The 16,445-nt window shown below is 42.1% G+C and overlaps 1 protein-coding gene across 2 annotated transcripts in view; it reads left to right on the top strand.

The window, feature by feature from the left end:
• INPP4A (inositol polyphosphate-4-phosphatase type I A) overlaps window positions 1–13,583 on the top strand; it is a 1,931,511-nt gene extending 1,917,928 nt beyond the window's left edge. For both annotated transcript variants that reach the window (XM_044072185.1, XM_044072184.1), the window contains one exon: window positions 10,790–13,583. In XM_044072185.1, the coding sequence (XP_043928120.1) occupies window positions 10,790–10,922 (133 nt within the window). In that variant the 3' untranslated portion in view covers window positions 10,923–13,583. The remainder of the gene's footprint in view (window positions 1–10,789) is intronic.
• Window positions 13,584–16,445: the final 2,862 nt, after the last annotated feature.

Genomic DNA, 16,445 nt, shown 5'->3' with positions numbered 1-16,445 from the left:
TCAATGGCAGCTGCTGTAGTCTTAGTCCCGCTGGCTAGATTTCACATGCAAATACTACAGTGGCTTCTGGCCTCCCAATGGTCAATTATTCACCAACCAATGTCTTACCAGATACTAATTATGGACATCTGCAATACAGCCCTATCTTGGTGGATTTATTCAGATCAGACAACGCAGGGCCAAACCTTTGATGTTAAGTTGTCTATCTCGCCTTCATTCTTGCTGGTTGGGATCGGAGCTGATCCTCTGCTCCGACTCGGCCATCTTCAATAGCTCGAGAGCTGTTTACTGGCTCGAGGCTACCCCATATCCCATGATGCCTGGCGCTAGTTACCCAGATCTTGTTTGCCGCTTCAGACTGCGAGGTTGTCTTACTGGCTCAGGCTCATATACTTTATTGTATTTTTCTATTTTTACTAGAATTTATCCTTTATAGTGTACCTAATTTCTTAGTTGTACTTTTCCCCTAGCTATATTCTCTAAATAGCGTCTATCCCTCCTGTTTTTTCTTGAAAACTCGTTTTACTTAGAGAGTTTTCCCCACCCCTCCCTTCCTTTCGCGGTAGCCGTTTAAATTAGAGGCTAACCCTTTTTTTTCTTTTTCTAGTTTAAAAAAAAAAAAATCGTTTTTAGGTAGTGTCTGTAGTAGTAGACTTTACTTAGTTTCAGTGTGTGCTAGCTGTATAGCTTATATTGCTTAATTAGTTATACCTGCTAACTTGTTTTTCTTGTGTGTGTGTGTGTGTGTGTGTGTGTGTGTGTGCGCATGTGCATGTTTAACCTTGGTGTGTGTGTGGTAACATGCCCAAGGATACTTGCGTGTCCGGATTCAAGAAGAGTGACTCATGCTGTCAGAAGATGTCTCTGACAGATGGTCACACTTCTTGTGTCTACTGTCTGGGCGCAGTGCACCTGCAGGACTCTTGTTCAGTCTGTCATGCTTTCAGCCCAAGGGTCCTGCAGGAGCGTAAAAATAAGTTAATCCTTCAGGGTTTGCTTAAGCCACAGGATTCACCGGCTAAGGCTCAACCTGCGAAATCCTCCAAGCCACCCAAGTCTTTGGCTCATAGTTCTGAGCTGTCGTTGGGTGAAGCACCACCATCCACCTCAGCTCCGGCCGGAATCGATGTGCCTCCCTCACAGTCAGCTCCAACACGAACTTCGGAGCCATCCGTGAGTCGAAAGAGATCTAGGTCTCCCTCCTTGGAGTCGATACACTCGGCTCCACGGTCACCTCTGCTCCAATCGGAGCGCAGTCATAAGTCCTCTCACTCCTCCCGGTCCTCTAGATTTTCAGATCATGGTTTGGAGAGAGTGGTCAGCAGGTTGCTGAAATCGCAGGCCCTAACAAAAATGTTGTCCAGCCCCCCCTCATCAGGTGTCGGCTCCGTCCACTTCTACAGATATTCCTTCTCCGACTCCTCCCTTGAGTTCGGAGCCGGAGTTCGTTGGGGTTCGAGTCGTGGAACCGTCGGCTCCGATACCTTCTCCTTCGGTTCCGTCGTTGGCTCCAATCCCATCCTTGGTTCCGTCCTTGGAGGGATCTGGGTGCCGGGACTCCCTCGTCGGCTCCGAGGGGGCAAGTGGCATCGGACCCTTGTCCGACCCTGCTCTCCCCCTCGGAGCTTCGGTGCAGGTGAGCTCGGCTCCTACATCAGCTTCGGAGCCATCCCCCTCGCTGCGGAGAGGGATTCCGATTTCTTCGGAACCGGAGTCGTCTTTGCATCCGGGCAGGGACGCCTTCAAGGTCATGAGGACTGTACTGGCCCCTGAGCCAGTCCCACGATCAACCCCATTGGCTCCTCCCCCTATGGTGCCTGAGACTGCCTCTGCCCCTCCTTCTGACCCCAAGCGTGGGGAACCAGTGCTCCAGGGCACCCCTTTGGGTGTTTCTTCCTCTTCTGAGGCCTCCCCTGATCACTCAGAGGAGCCACCTCGTAAGAGGAAGTGCAAGAGGAAGCACGTTGACTCCCCTGACTCTGTCACATCAGATACCGACTTAGAGGATTCGGAAGGGTCCCCAAGATCCCCCTCTGAAGATGTCTCCTTTTCAGACATCCTTGAAATCCTTAAGCAGAGGGGGAACTGGAATACACTAGCCCCTTCCGAGGATGAGTCGGTATTTCTGGACGCGTTTGGTTCCCAACCTGCCACCTCCTGGGTGTCTTCGCCTTTCTACCCACTTATGTCTGTGGTGGCTCGGAAGGCGTGGTCAGCTCCAGACACAGTGGAACCAACCCCCAGGAGACCTGCTAAATTTATAACTGCACCTCAGGACAAACAGTTTTTAACTAAGGGCGTACCTGTTGATGCCATGGTGGTAGCAGCAGCCACAAAGAAGGAGTTGGCAGAAACTTCGTCATCTGTCCATCCTCCTAACAAGGAGTCTAGGACTACGGACAGATATGGGAAGCAAATGTTTGATTTAGCGACCTTCTCTATGAGGTCTCTGAATTATTTGTGCCATTTCACCCGCCTTCAGAGGGATCTCCTTAAAGAGCTTGGAGATACCCTCCAAGATCCATCAGCTGAGGGGGCTCAAGCTAAGGTGGCCTCCCAGCTGGCGACTCTGAATTCAGTTGTTAACTCCTCCATGAGGCTCATTTCTTATGCAGCCGATGGTGCGAGTAGAGCTGCAGGCACAGGCGTTGCCCTTAGAAGGCACGCATGGATGCGGCTATGTAATTTTGCGGACTCCTTCAGAGCGTCTTTCACCAATACCCCCTTTGATGGCTCCGCTCTCTTTGGAACACAGGTGAAGGACACACTAACCAGGTGTGAACAGGTAGGCAAGACTCTCTCTGCCGAGGGAGTCCATTTTTCCACTCCTTCCAGACCATACCCCAAGGGTCAGAAGAGTGGAAAAATGTGGTTCCACAAATCCCAGGGAGCCTTGCCTGACACACATGGTGAGTTCCCCTCCAGGGGCAGAGGAGGGAACAATAAACAGATGCCACCCAGAAGGGGTCCCCAAAACCAGGGCAGCAGAGAATCCTTCTCTGAGAAGCCCTTTCAGCATCCCTGAAGGGTTGCCCGGCTGCCCACCTCTGGAGGCAGTCGGGGGAAGGCTTTCACTGTACCCCAAAGCCTGGCAGAATCTAACTCAAGACAAGTGGGTACAGTCGATCATATCCGGAGGTTACAGAATTCCCTTTGCTCAACCCCCATTACCGTCAAACAAGTCCCTTCCAGATGTTCCACCCAATCTAAGGGACCAAGCAGCCAAAGAAATTTCAAAGCTGCTACACAAAAGGGTCATCCAGGAAGTCCCAGCAGACCAGATCGGATCCGGAACTTACTCAAGCTTCTTTTTGGTACTAAAAAAGACAGGGGACTTGGAGACCCATTCTAGATCTCAGCAGACTAAACAGGTCTGTACAAAGAACAATGTTTTGGATGGTCACGCTACAGTCCATTCTACCCTTCCTGGATCAGGACAGTTGGATATGCTCTATAGATCTTCAGGATGCGTACTACCACATCAAAATGCACAGGTGCTCCAGAAGATTCCTTCGCTTCCGGCTGGGGGCCAGTCATCATCAGTTCAGAGCTCTGCCCTTTGGTCTCACCACAGCCCCCAGGGTGTTCACCAAATGCATGGCAGTGGTTACGGCTCCCCTGAGACATCAGGGATTCCAGGTGTTTCCATATCTAGACGACTGGCTCCTCACTGCTTCTACCAGGCATCACCTCCTGCAAGCCAGGGACTACACTATCAAAACTTGCTCCAGGCTAGGTATCACAATAAATTTAGAAAAATTTGCATTGTTGCCCTGTCAGCATATCACTTATATAGGCGCAAATCTAAATACAAGGAACATGTTTGCGAGCCTTCCACCAGACAGGGTATCACTAATTTGCCAGCAAGTACAGATTTTATTAACATGCAAAATGATTCAAGTCAGGTTCGTCCTCCGAACACTGGGTTCCATGGCATCAGCAATTCTTCTTGTCCCCCTGGCCCACTTTCACATGAGAATCCTCCAGTGGCTTCTATTCACATAGTGGTCCTTCCAACAGCTTCCCATGTCTCACAAGATTATGATCACAGAAGCATGCAAGAAGCAGCTCGCTTGGTGGATGGTCTCCCCATCAGTGTCCCAGGGCAGACCATTTGTGCTATCCCCTCCAGTCACCACAGTGACCACGGACGCCTCCCTGATAGGGTAGGGGGGGCATTATCAGGGCAGGACAGTCCAAGGCACCTGGCAGCCTCACGAGTACCATTTGCATATAAATGTCTTGGAGATGAGAGCCGTGCTTTTAGCGTTGCAAGCCCTTCAGGACTCTCTCCCTCCCGGGACCATTGCAATTCAAATGGACAATATGTCAGTGGTGTGGTACATCAACAAGCAGGGCGGAACCAAGTCCTATCCTCTATGTCGAGAAGCACTCAGACTCTGGCAGTGGGCGATCTCTTCACAATGTTTTCTGATCGCAACGCACATCCCTGGGAGTTCCAACGTCATCGCAGACAGGCTCAGCAGAGCAATTTTCATGCCTCACGAGTGGTCTCTGAATCAGGTAATTGCGGAACAAATCTTTCGCAAATGGGGGCAGCCTTGCTGCGACCTGTTCGCCATACCTTTCAACAGCAAGTGCAGCAATTTCTTCTCCCTTCTTCCACTTCCCGGCCACTCCCCCAGAGACGCTCTAGTCCACGATTGGCCTCAGGGACTTCTTTACACTTTCCCTCCGTTTCCCCTAATACCCAAACTCATACAGAGAGTAACTGCGTTGGGTTGCAAAATGATCCTCATTGCCCCTTTCTGGCCTCGACAGATATAGTTCCCATTCCTGCATCATTACCTTCTCGAGCAACCTTGGATTCTGCATCCTATTCCAGATCTACTGATTCATCAGTCGGGCAGACTGACTGAATCGATCCCTTAAAACACTCCAGCTCACAGCTTGGTTGCTCCACTTCCAACCTTAGCCAGGCTTCCTAATATTTCCTCCTCTGTGTGGGAAATTATTATCTCATCGTACAAATCCACAACTAGGAAAACTTATGCTAGCAAGTGGAAACGTTTTTCTTGCTGGGCAGAGGCTAAGAATATAGATCCCTTTTCAGCCCCTGTCCACGATATTTTGGAATTTTTAGCGGAACATCTTTCATTTTGGTTCAGCTTCTGCTACAATCAGGGTTCATTTAGCTGCCATTTCGAATTTTCACATTGGGTTGTCTTCTAACAACATCATGTCTCATAAGCTGTGTAAAGACTTCCTCAAAGGAACCACTCTGCTGTGAGGGATCCCCCACCTCCGTGGGATCTAAATTTGGTGCTAGCTTCCCTAATCTTGCCACCTTTTGAACCTGCAGCATCTTGCTCCATTAAGTTTTTATCCTGGAAGACTCTATTTCTGGTAGCCATTACTTCTGCCAGACGTGTTTCGGAGCTTCAGGCTCTATGTATTCGCCCTCCATACTTAGTTTTTCATAACGATAGGGTCGCTCTAAGGACCAATCCTTCCTTCCTTCCTTCCTAAGGTCTGTTCACAGAATAATTTAAATCAGTCCATAGACCTTCCTGTGTTCTTTCCTAATCACACCAATAAGGCAGAATATAAATTGCACCAGTTGGATGTTCACAGACAACTGCGTTTTTATTTGCATAGGACAAAGGACATCAGGAAGTCGGACCAATTCTTCCTTTCCTATGCTGAGGGGCAGACAGGGCCTTCCAGTCTCAAAGGTAACATTATCTAGGTGGTTGTCTCACGTTATTTCATTCATTTACCAGCTGAGAAACAAAGAATTATCTATCAAACCAAAAGGCCACTCTACTAGGGTATTGGCCACCTCAGTGGCCTTCCAATCTAGGTTGCCCATGGAATCTATCTGTGCAGCTGCTACGTGGGCTAACCAACATACCTTCATTTCTCATTATAAACTAGACATTGCTTCCAGAAACAGAGCTGATTTTGGTTCCACTGTTCTGAAGAGTCTGTTCCAATGAGCCACCCAGGATAGTAGGTGCTAGGGACGCTGTCCCAACCAGCAAGAATGAAGGTGAGATAGACAACTTGACATAAAGAAGTTATGTATCTGCCATAACGTTCCATGGTAGTTGTCTTCTTCTCGCCTTCTTTCTTGCGTCCCGCCCTCCATCCCCCTATCCTAGTGGATCGAGAGGAGCTCCCTTTTTCATATTTAATTGGCTGAACCTTCTCTTGTTGTCATTTTCTGCTTAGATAGCTTCACAGTTAGGCCCAAGGGGCTACTAGGGCAGAATTCTTCCTTAGTTATCTCTGGAATAGCTTTTTCAAACGAGATCTGGGTAACTAGCGCCAGGCGTCATGGGATATGGGGTAGCCTCGAGCCAGTAAACAGCTCTCGAGCTATTGAAGATGGCTGAGTCGAAGGCGAGAAGAAGACAACTAAAATGGAACGTTATGGTAGGTACATAACTTCTTTTTCCCCCACAACCTCAGGCCATGGTGACCAAGGACGCTTCCCAAATGGGGAGGGGGCATTATCCGGGGAGACTGTTCAAGGCACCTGGTCTCCTGACAAGGCCATTTTACAAATAAATGTCCTGGAGATGAGGGAAGTGCTCCTAGTTTTGCAGGGCTTTCAAGCTGTTCTTCCTGTGGGAACAGTGGAGATTCAGTCAGACAACATCTGTAGTCTGTACATAAACAAGGAGGAACCAGATCACACCCCTTGTGTCAAGAAGTGCTCAGTGTGGCAATGGGCGATCTCATCCAAACACTTTCTTGTAGCAATCCACATTCCAGGAAAGTCGAACATGATTGCGGACAAGTTGAGCAGATCCATTCTTATGCTTCACAAGTGGTCCCTCAACCAGAAGATAGTGAAAGAATTTTCCGCAGATGAGGCCAACCTTGCTGCGATCTCTCTTTGCATCCTCTCTAAACAGCAAATGCAGCAGCTACTTTCCCCTTATCCTCTCAACCATGGAGACCCTGAGGTATGCTCTCACACATGATTTTCCTCACGGTCTCCTTTATGCCTTTCCCCCAACCCCTTAATTCCCAGATTTCTCCAGAAAGCAAACAGGTTGAAGAGAACAGTAATCCTCATCGCCCCATTTTGACCTCAACAGATCTGGTTTCTTTGGCCTCATTTACAGGAAAGACCCTGGATTATGGAACCCACTCCAGACCTTCTGTCACACCCAACAGGAATGATTTATCCCAATTTGTCCAACCTCAAGCTGACGGCTTGGTGTATCTACTTCCATTTATAGCCAGACAACCTATGCTGTCCTCCCTAGTTTGTCGTATTTTAATATCATCTCATAAACAATCCGCTCAAAAACTGTATAGAAGGAAATGGAGGAGGTTTGCAACCTGGGCTCAGCAACATGATGTAGATCCCTTACCAGCTCCTAGTCACTTTGTTCTAGAATTTTTGGCTCACCTGTTTGACAATGGAATGGCATGGCAGCCTGTGTTGTTAAAGTGCAGTTATCAGCTATGTCTGTTTTTCACTTTGGGAAAGATAACTTGCCACTGATTTCCAACAAGCTTTGCAAGACTTTCTTGAAAGGGACCTTATTAATGAGGCCTCCCCACAAAGATCCCCTGTCCTGTCCTCCTTGAGATCTTACTTTGGTACTGCATTTTATAGTGCAACCCCCCATTTGAACCTACAATGACATGTAATATAAACTTTTTGTCTTGTAAGACCATTTTCCTAGAAGCCATTATTTCAGCAAGAAGAATATCAGAAATTCTGGCCTTATCTTCCCAACCTCCATACCTGATTTTTCATAAAGACAGGGTTTCTTTGCACACCAGCCCTTCCTTTTTACCTAAAATTGTTTCTGAAACTAATATTAACTTGCCCGTGTTCTTCCCTAACTTCAAAAATAAAGGTGAATATGTACTGCATCTGTTGGATGTACTTAGAGAATTGCATTTTTATCTGCAAAGGAGAAAAGAATTTAGAAAGTTATATCAGTTGCTCATTTCCTTTCCCAGCCCTAGGAAGGGCCTGCCAGTGTCTAAGGTTATTTTAGCGAAATGGCTATTTGATTGCATTACGTTCGTCTACACTAAACAAGGTATAGCCCTTCCCAGACGTGCTCAAGTTCATTCATCCAGGGCCATGGCTATTTCAGGTGTTTTTCAGGATAATGCATCCATGGATGAAATTTGTGCAGCGGCCACTTGGGCAAATCACCATACCTATATCACTTATTACAAGTTGGATTTGGTCTCCAGGGGAAGAGCCTTCTTCGGTTCAATGGTTCTGCAGAATATTCTTCTGTGAATCCACCCAGGATGAAGGTACCTGGAGACTCTGTCCCATATGTGAGGACAAAATATTGAAATATCAGATAAAGAAGTTATGTACTTAACATACGTTCCATCTGTATTGTCGATTTTTCATTTCTTCTCACAACCCCTCCCTACAAGCCCCCCAACTTTTGGTTTCTGGTAGAATGGGAAGCAAAATGTATGCCACCTTTTAATTTCACCATACTCCAGAAATGGTTTTCTTACAATCCTCTCATATAAACATTTTGTTATATATTTCTTCTTCTGTGGGTAATCCAAGCAAACAAGATCTGAGGTGATAGGGAGAGGTGCATTGTGAGTAAGAGGAGGTGTCCAAGATCTTTTTGGCTGCCATGAGCTTAGTAATGGCTGAGTCAGATCCAATGGTTCAAATCTGAAGCCATATGTTTGGAGAAATGAAATCAACATTACAGATGGAATGCTATGGTAAGTCCATAACTTCTGGGGGGTTTTTGTACTTCCTGCATGATTATAGCCAGTGAAGTGAAGGAAGTTGGCAACTCCATTTGGGTACTCATATCCAAAGGGCTGAAACTGTAGAGTCCAGATCACCATTAATTTTAGCCAATATCAGCATGAGTAATCCTTGTGGCAAATACTCAGTAAGCCAGTGGGTGCAGCTTTCCTTTTACTGTTAACAACAATGATTGTAGTTCTTGTGGAGGTAGTAAGGCTCCAAAAGCTAAAAGCCACATCAGCACACATCTGATTAAAATTTTTAAGTAAAACATCAAAGTATTAGGAGGGAGAGAGCACTGGGACTTGGTTGCGATCACACTTCCATATTAACCTGAAGGCCATTATAGAAGCAGTTTGAGCTTTAGTTTTTTTAAGTTTGCTTCTACTTTGTTGATAACCACTGTTCAGCCAAGTGACTTAGGGTTTTGTAGTTTCGATGTATATACTCCAGCTTGTTGTCTACTTTTGACAGGATTTAGAACTGCTGTTGAAGCCATTATGTCTTGACAGCTGGATCTAGAGCTGTTGTGGGATCCATTACCTGCTGACAGCAGAATCCAGTGGTGTTATATGATCCTTATCTGCTGATGGCAGAATCCAGGGCTGTTATTTGATGGCTTGTCAGGTTCTTTTTAGTAAACAAACATGATTTTTCTTCTTTGGTACTCTAAGTAGCCTTTCTGAATACAATGCCACCCTGAAGTGGAAGCACACTGATGTTGTGAATTGTAGGAGCTACTTTACTGCTGAAGAGCAGCAGCATCTCCCCCTTCCATAGTGATAGAGATACATGAGCTGGGATTTATTAATCTAGAAGTCTGACAGATATCTGACCTAAGTAATATTTAGAATGGGGCAGAATATTAGTTATCTAAGCATTCCTTCTAAGTGCTGTGCAGTTCTGTTGCTGGATGAATAGTGATATATACTTTTCCTGTCTGATTTTGGCTTTTCAGTGGTTTATTAACCATTAAGTCAGATAGCCATAACTTCATCACCTCTGCTCATTTGTAGCATACTGCCAATTGGAAAGTGTTGTGATGTGACCCATGTAAAGCCACATGTTCACATTGTACACCTGTGTTTGCATTGGACCATTTAAGTAATTATAAAGACTTGTTTTTAACAGCATAACAATATTAGTATTTGTTAGCTCATATCAGAACTGGGTTACATGGTCTTACATGCCTAAACTCATAACTCTGTTTTGAATAACACTCAAGTGCTTATGTGGTTCAAGATTATGACAGAATTAGTTATGTGGTCACATGAGCATTTAGAGCTTTTTATTGCTTACTGTTAAGACATAATCATGTAGGGTAAAATGCAGACAATGCCTGATGACGAATAGCACCATACCGAAGAAGTTTTTGATGTGTCACTTACTTTCAGATATGTGTATCCATTTCATATAGCTTTTATCTGTTAAGCTTTCACTTGTTTTTTCATAAGCTGTACTGGTATGTTTGCTGTAGCACCATATTACACTTCAGCACGGGTTATTTTTTTTCCCGTTCAAAAATTAAATTAAGCACACAATCAGCTTCAGGAACATGCACACAACCACCGCTTAATGTTGCATGCTTGGTGACATTTTTTAATATTAACTTGATAGAAACTGTATGCAGAATCGCCAAAGATTAGGGTTAAAGGGTTATTTATTTATTTATTGTAAGTACTTTGTACCTAAGGCCACTAGTCTTAGCCATAACTTCTGCATGCCAGTTCTGCTCATTTGTATGTAGAAGCCATTTCTAGTCTGAATTTAATTTGTCTTAGAATTATAGTCTTGTTAAATACATAGCTACTTAAAACTGGATATATTTCAAGCAAAAAGATACAGGCAGTTGGGTTATGTACGCTGTACATGTAAAATCTCATTTAAGATAACATTGCGAAAAGCATATAGCCTCATAAGTAAATATAGTAACTAAAAGAGTGCATTCATGTATTTCTATAACACGTATATAATACACTGGTTTTATCTCATCCTAACATGAAAAAAGTTGTTTTTTTTTCTTTTCACTGCTATCATTACTTGTATTGTTTCTTCCTCCAGTGAGGGTTGTCGACGAGAAAACACAACGAAGAATGTTGGATGTCGCAAGTATGCATTTAGTACATTGCAGCTGAAGGCTTTTCCAAAATATTACAGGCCTCCAGAAGGAACTTATGGAAAAGTTGAAACTTAATAGTCTAAATAAACTGTATGCAGTACTGATGTTGACATTGATAGTTGCGAAGTTGTTGTAGTGAAAACTCTGATGTCAAGGTAATGCTGAACTCCAAAACACATCATTGACATCTATTGTACATTACACCAAGTTCACATTTTCTGTGGAGCATGCTGTTCTAGAAACAAAGCTGTATTAGGACAGTCAGCTGATTTATGAGTTCTAGAGTAAACTGATTAAGTTATTCCAGTTTGTAAATACACACAGGTGCGAAGCACATGTGCATGTAAACTGTATATTCATCTTGTTGGGAAAAAGCTGTGCATTATTAGAGTGAGAAAGATTGTAAAACCGACACAAAATGTTAATAAGAGCTGTTTTTTTTTCATAACTGTTTTTGTTATTGTAGATATGAGTTATTATGTAGCCTTTTATGAAGACTGTTTATGATGTTGAAACATCCCTTACAGACTGTAAATTATGTTAAAAAGGGTAGGGATGTCAGCATATTTTAAATTATAAAACAAAAAGCATAGCCAAGTAGCTAGAACCTTGGTGTGGTTCTGAATGTTAAGAGGGTGCCAATGTATATCTTTTATTAATCAAGTGAGTGCGAAACATTTCAAGTTGTACTGTACAAAGGTAAAGATTATTGCACTTGTTTCCACCTTGGATATTGATCTCTTACTTAAACTGCAAGTTCATATTTTAATGTCATTTGTTTAGCAGTTTCTGCTTCCTGTCACTGCATTTTAAAGCTTCCTCCTTCTGAGCCTGTTATGAAAACAAATGAGCCCCAGTTTGATTGCTGTACACCGCAGCAGCGCAGCAGTGACCTGCATTCAGAAGGGAGTCCTTGTGTCACTGAAAGTGGAGTAATGGATGCAAATTAAAGACTACCTTGATCACTTGTTTCCATGTAGGAGTGATAACACTTTCCTTCTGTTGTAGTACCCTAAGGGTGATCACAGAAGAGGATAAATGAGTAGCCGAAATGTGGAGACTGTTCCGATGACTCAGGCACAAGCCAAACATGAAAACAGCACGATATTGCAGAGTACTATATCCAGATGGCTAAGAAACTTTCCTGGCCAAAATAGTATCACAGTGTCTTACAGTCCTGATGACCACTGATGTGGATGCTGATCCTGCATGAGCAAAGTATTCCAGTAACATCTCATGGTCTGGTTGTAAAGGTCAAGCTACAAGGATGGCAGAAGCAAACATCAGCACAAAAGAAAGCCTGTGCTTTGGTGTGTCTCCCAAAAGACGAGTTTTACTGTTGTGCTTTTGTGACTGTCAAGAGAATTAAAACAAAGAATAGAATGTTTCCATGACGTGCACTAAAAATATTAAATAGTCAGTTTAATTATAATAGGTTGCTTTCAGAGGAATCATTAGTATAAGTAGTGATCAGTACAAAATAGTGGAGGAAAACAGTTTTGGCCTTAGTACTGATATGTAACATGGCAGTACTGTTCTCAAATGATGCTCTGTTAAGCAGTGATTCATCACTGTTTTAGTTTGTAGATGTCATTCATCTATCCTTTATTACCTCTTAGTTTGACTGTATAATGAAGTAGGTGGTTACTATGAGACTATATCTTCTTTTATAAAATGTTTTATATTTATGTAAAAATTATATAAAAGTTTAGTTAGGATTAATCATATTGCTAGTTCCAGAGTTCTCTTGCACGCTAAGTGCCTGCATAAATTGTACATTCACTACATATATAAACTGCAGTTTTCTAAAGTTTCCCACTTCACATCCATTTCTTTTTTCCTCGTGTGTATCTTAATTTTACCACCATATTGTAGGCTTCCATATCTCTGTTTCATGTTATCTGTGATTATGCCTGCATCATACAGCTGCAGTTCTGTTAAGAGGCAGATCATTAGCAGAAGAGAAATCCACACCTCTTCCCCACAAATTAGTATTTCTTTTCAGAACTGCATTATATAATTACTCCCTTTAAACACAACTGTGCCGTGCATACCTCTCAACAGACCAAATTTTTGCCTCATGTTTTTGGTCTGTTTCTCTCAAAATGTGTGGTTTTCTGTCAAATTGCTTGGGATTTAAGTCACTCGATGACAGACATTCAAGTTTCAGACTGCATACTAACTCAAAACTTGTTATTCATGTAACTTTCTAAATTTATAAGAGCAATATTTAAAATCTGTCCCTATTTTTGGGCCTTTGTCCTGCCATTATTTTCCAGATATCTTATGCTAGGTGTTTGAGAGGTATGGTGCCGAGTTCACAGCTTGCAGTTTGTAAATGCAGCAGATTTTGCAAACTAGTGTTAAATTTCAGTGCCAGCCTTGAAGCATCCATGGATAATTGTGATGATGATTCACTGCTTTATCTTTATAGTAACTTTCTGAGTAGGCAATCCAACTCATAAAATGTTTGTTGTATCTACAGTGGGGAGAGAGAGATGCAACTGTCAAACTGCAATTGATTACATAGATAATGCATGGAGAACAAGTCAAATGCAATGAGTGCGCTTCAGTCTAGAATTTATAGCCACTTCAAACTATTATTTTAGTAGCACAACGTTTAAAATAGTCAGTTCCATCAGAAAGTTGAGTAACTTTATAAAAAGCATTTACTATATTTAGTCTACAATAAGGCATTTTATGTGCTCTATTAAATAGACATTGTATTTAGCCATCCAGTGGTTTCTACCCTGCCTTTCTTTAAATAATGCTCGTCATATTTTCCTGACATTCTTAGATGTAGTCATTATGTTATGCTTTTTTTATTACTTTTGGTAGATTATATAAAACACATTTTATTCGTACTTCTGTAAAGTACTGTCTGTGGATTGTTTTGTGTTGGCAGGTTCGGAATGATGTATTTGCTTTGTGCTATTAATTTTACTGCATGTCAGTTTTTATATTCCCCCCTCACTTTAAGCAGTTCCTGTGATTTCTGGTTTCTCAAGCTAAACTCTATTTTAATCTTTAAAGATAGGATTGATTTAGAACACTGTGAAACAATTCCATTTATGAATTTCTTTGTGTTTTAACTTAAGTATATTGATTGACAAGCGAGTTGCTTCTGATACAGGAGTTTACTCTGAACAGCTTTTCTTGACAAGCTGCAGTTTACCAGCAGCATTTAACATGTGTATAATGCTACTGCTGTTGCTTGTTATCTCCTTAATTCTTGTTGATCCACTGAAGGGATTTGAGACCTGATATTCCAGCAATCCCAGTTCATTTCTTTCAAAACAAACACATTGTTTGTTGTCATTTCCTCTAACAGTTTGAAAAGCACTGGAAATAAATAAATTTACTCCTGAAAATGTTAACTTCCTTTGCGTTAATTAACTTCGGTTTGGAGCACTCTTGATGGGAGGCTTATTTAAACTTTTGAGAAGAGAGACTTTGTTTTGCAAGATGGTGCTTAGAAATATTACATGAGAATAATCTGATGCTGTTGTAAGTGGTGGCATGATATTTTCAAGCATTTTACTGCCCCTACCTTTCTGACTTAAAAGATGGTATTGAGGTAGGAGAATATGATTAAAGGGCCACTACTGATAAAGAATCAAAAGTATAGGATGCTTTACCAAGAACATATGGCATTCTGGTAGTTTTGTTATACACTTTAAACTCTATGTCCAGGTGCCTGTAAAAATCTGTTTATTTTTCTTCCATAAGAAGTTGGTTGCCAGTGATACAGGCTATAAATATGTGAAAACTGTCAACATCTCTTCTACCCAATATCAGTTTATGCGCAGAGGTGCTTTTCATTCTGCCTTTTTGTCTTGAAATGTAATTCACCTTCAGTGTTTTGAGATATGATAAGCAAAGGTAAAAGAACAACCACATCTGGAAGCCTAACAAAATTACAAATTGTCAGTTCTCTCATTTTGTCTTATTTTATTTATGATCTGTAACCTGGATGCTGAAAGGCGATACCAGTGAGACTGTTCAGAGATGCTCGTTCTTCACATCAGAGTATATATCATGTTTTCTTCCTTTGCTAATAAAACAAGAAATTTCTTTTATTCAGAGCAATGTTTTTCCCCCCATCATACCTATTCCTTTAATTGGTAGACTGGTAATTATAAGCATTTTGAAGCGATGAAAAGATTTTATGGATACAAGCAGTTTAAATTTTAGTCTGGCACTAAAATTCTGCTTCCTGTCCATGGGGCAAATATTACACCTGCAGATGACTCCTTGACACCTCTCCAGTAATGTTGTCCATGGGGCAAATATTACACCTCCAGATGTCTCCTTGCCAGCCCTCCAGTAATATTTATTTTCTCTCAGTGGTCTGTCACCATTCAAAGAATATTGGATCTGTGGGGCAAAAAAGTTAATATTAATTAGAGGGGGCATTTAGTGTTCTTGGACAAGCGTTTCCTAAAGTTTCTTTCAAATGAACTTCCTTATCTGTTTCAAGGAATGAGTCTCAGCTATCAGTGACAGAATTTCTAATTGGAAACATGATAGCAAAAGTATTGACTGAAAATGTAGTCTGGTATTCCATTTAATGGAACAAGGAAGCATGTTTAGACTTTATTTCTGAGCAGGTGGCTCAGTGTACAGGAATTCAGGATAGTTACTTATGTTCCTTAGAGTTTGAGAATATACTTTTAGACCTGAAAGGTATGTATTGCCAAATTCACATATTGCCTCTCACTAGAGGGTGCTGAGATTCAAAATGGGAAATCAGCATTTTCAATTTGTAGTCCTGCCATTTGTGTCCTCATGAAGTAATTATCCCCAACCTTTATGCAAACGTTGATGCACATTTACAAGCACATAGAAGATTGTTTTGTGTAGTCTATTTCCTCCTAGAATTGTTACTACAAAACCCTGAGATAATTTTACTATTCTTACAGTCCCAAAGGTAGACAATAAAGCTTAAAATATAGCTTTCTTTTAGCACAATGGAAAACTTTATTGAAAGTAGTTTTTTTTCTTTAGAATGTCATTTTGTATTGCAAAGGATTTCCCTATTGGTAGCATTGTTTCAGTAGGTATCTGTCCAGGTGATAGTGTCATCAAGGAATTTTCTGAAGTTGTCTTCATCTGTTTTCTTTGGTTGAAATAGCTCTGTAAAAGACAATAAAATAAAGTGCTTGGCTGATTTTATAGCTCACTTTGGCCAGCAAAGACATGGTTATCCCTTCTTAGGGAGATGACATTACGGTTCATCACTCTTCTTCTCAAGCAGCATCTAGACAAGATTATTCATCGTTAATGAATTCCATAATTTTCATTGCCTAGATGCTACAGTTCCAGCACCTAATAAGGATTTGTAATTTAACCACCCTTGTGGGTTCTTCATGAAGCTAGAAAATCTTTACATAAATGTCTACTCCCTATCAGTTGCATTTTCCTCAGATCCTGGATTGTCTTTTGGAACGTCTTTGCCAGGGTCTCTCCTCCTTGTCTGTTAAGGTCCTTTGCTCAGCTTTCCTTCATAGTAACTTGCCATTTGCAGGCATATCCCTAGGTTATTTCTTAAAGACATACTACAGCTGAAGCCTCTTGAAAAGGATTCTTTTAGCCCTT

Source organism: Protopterus annectens, chromosome 5.part0 (genome assembly GCF_019279795.1).
Source record: "Protopterus annectens isolate FY-2018-M chromosome 5.part0, PAN1.0, whole genome shotgun sequence".
NCBI lineage: Eukaryota > Metazoa > Chordata > Ceratodontiformes > Protopteridae > Protopterus > Protopterus annectens.
The sequence above is the reverse complement of the archived record's forward strand: the minus strand, read 5'-3'. Positions and strand labels throughout refer to the sequence as shown.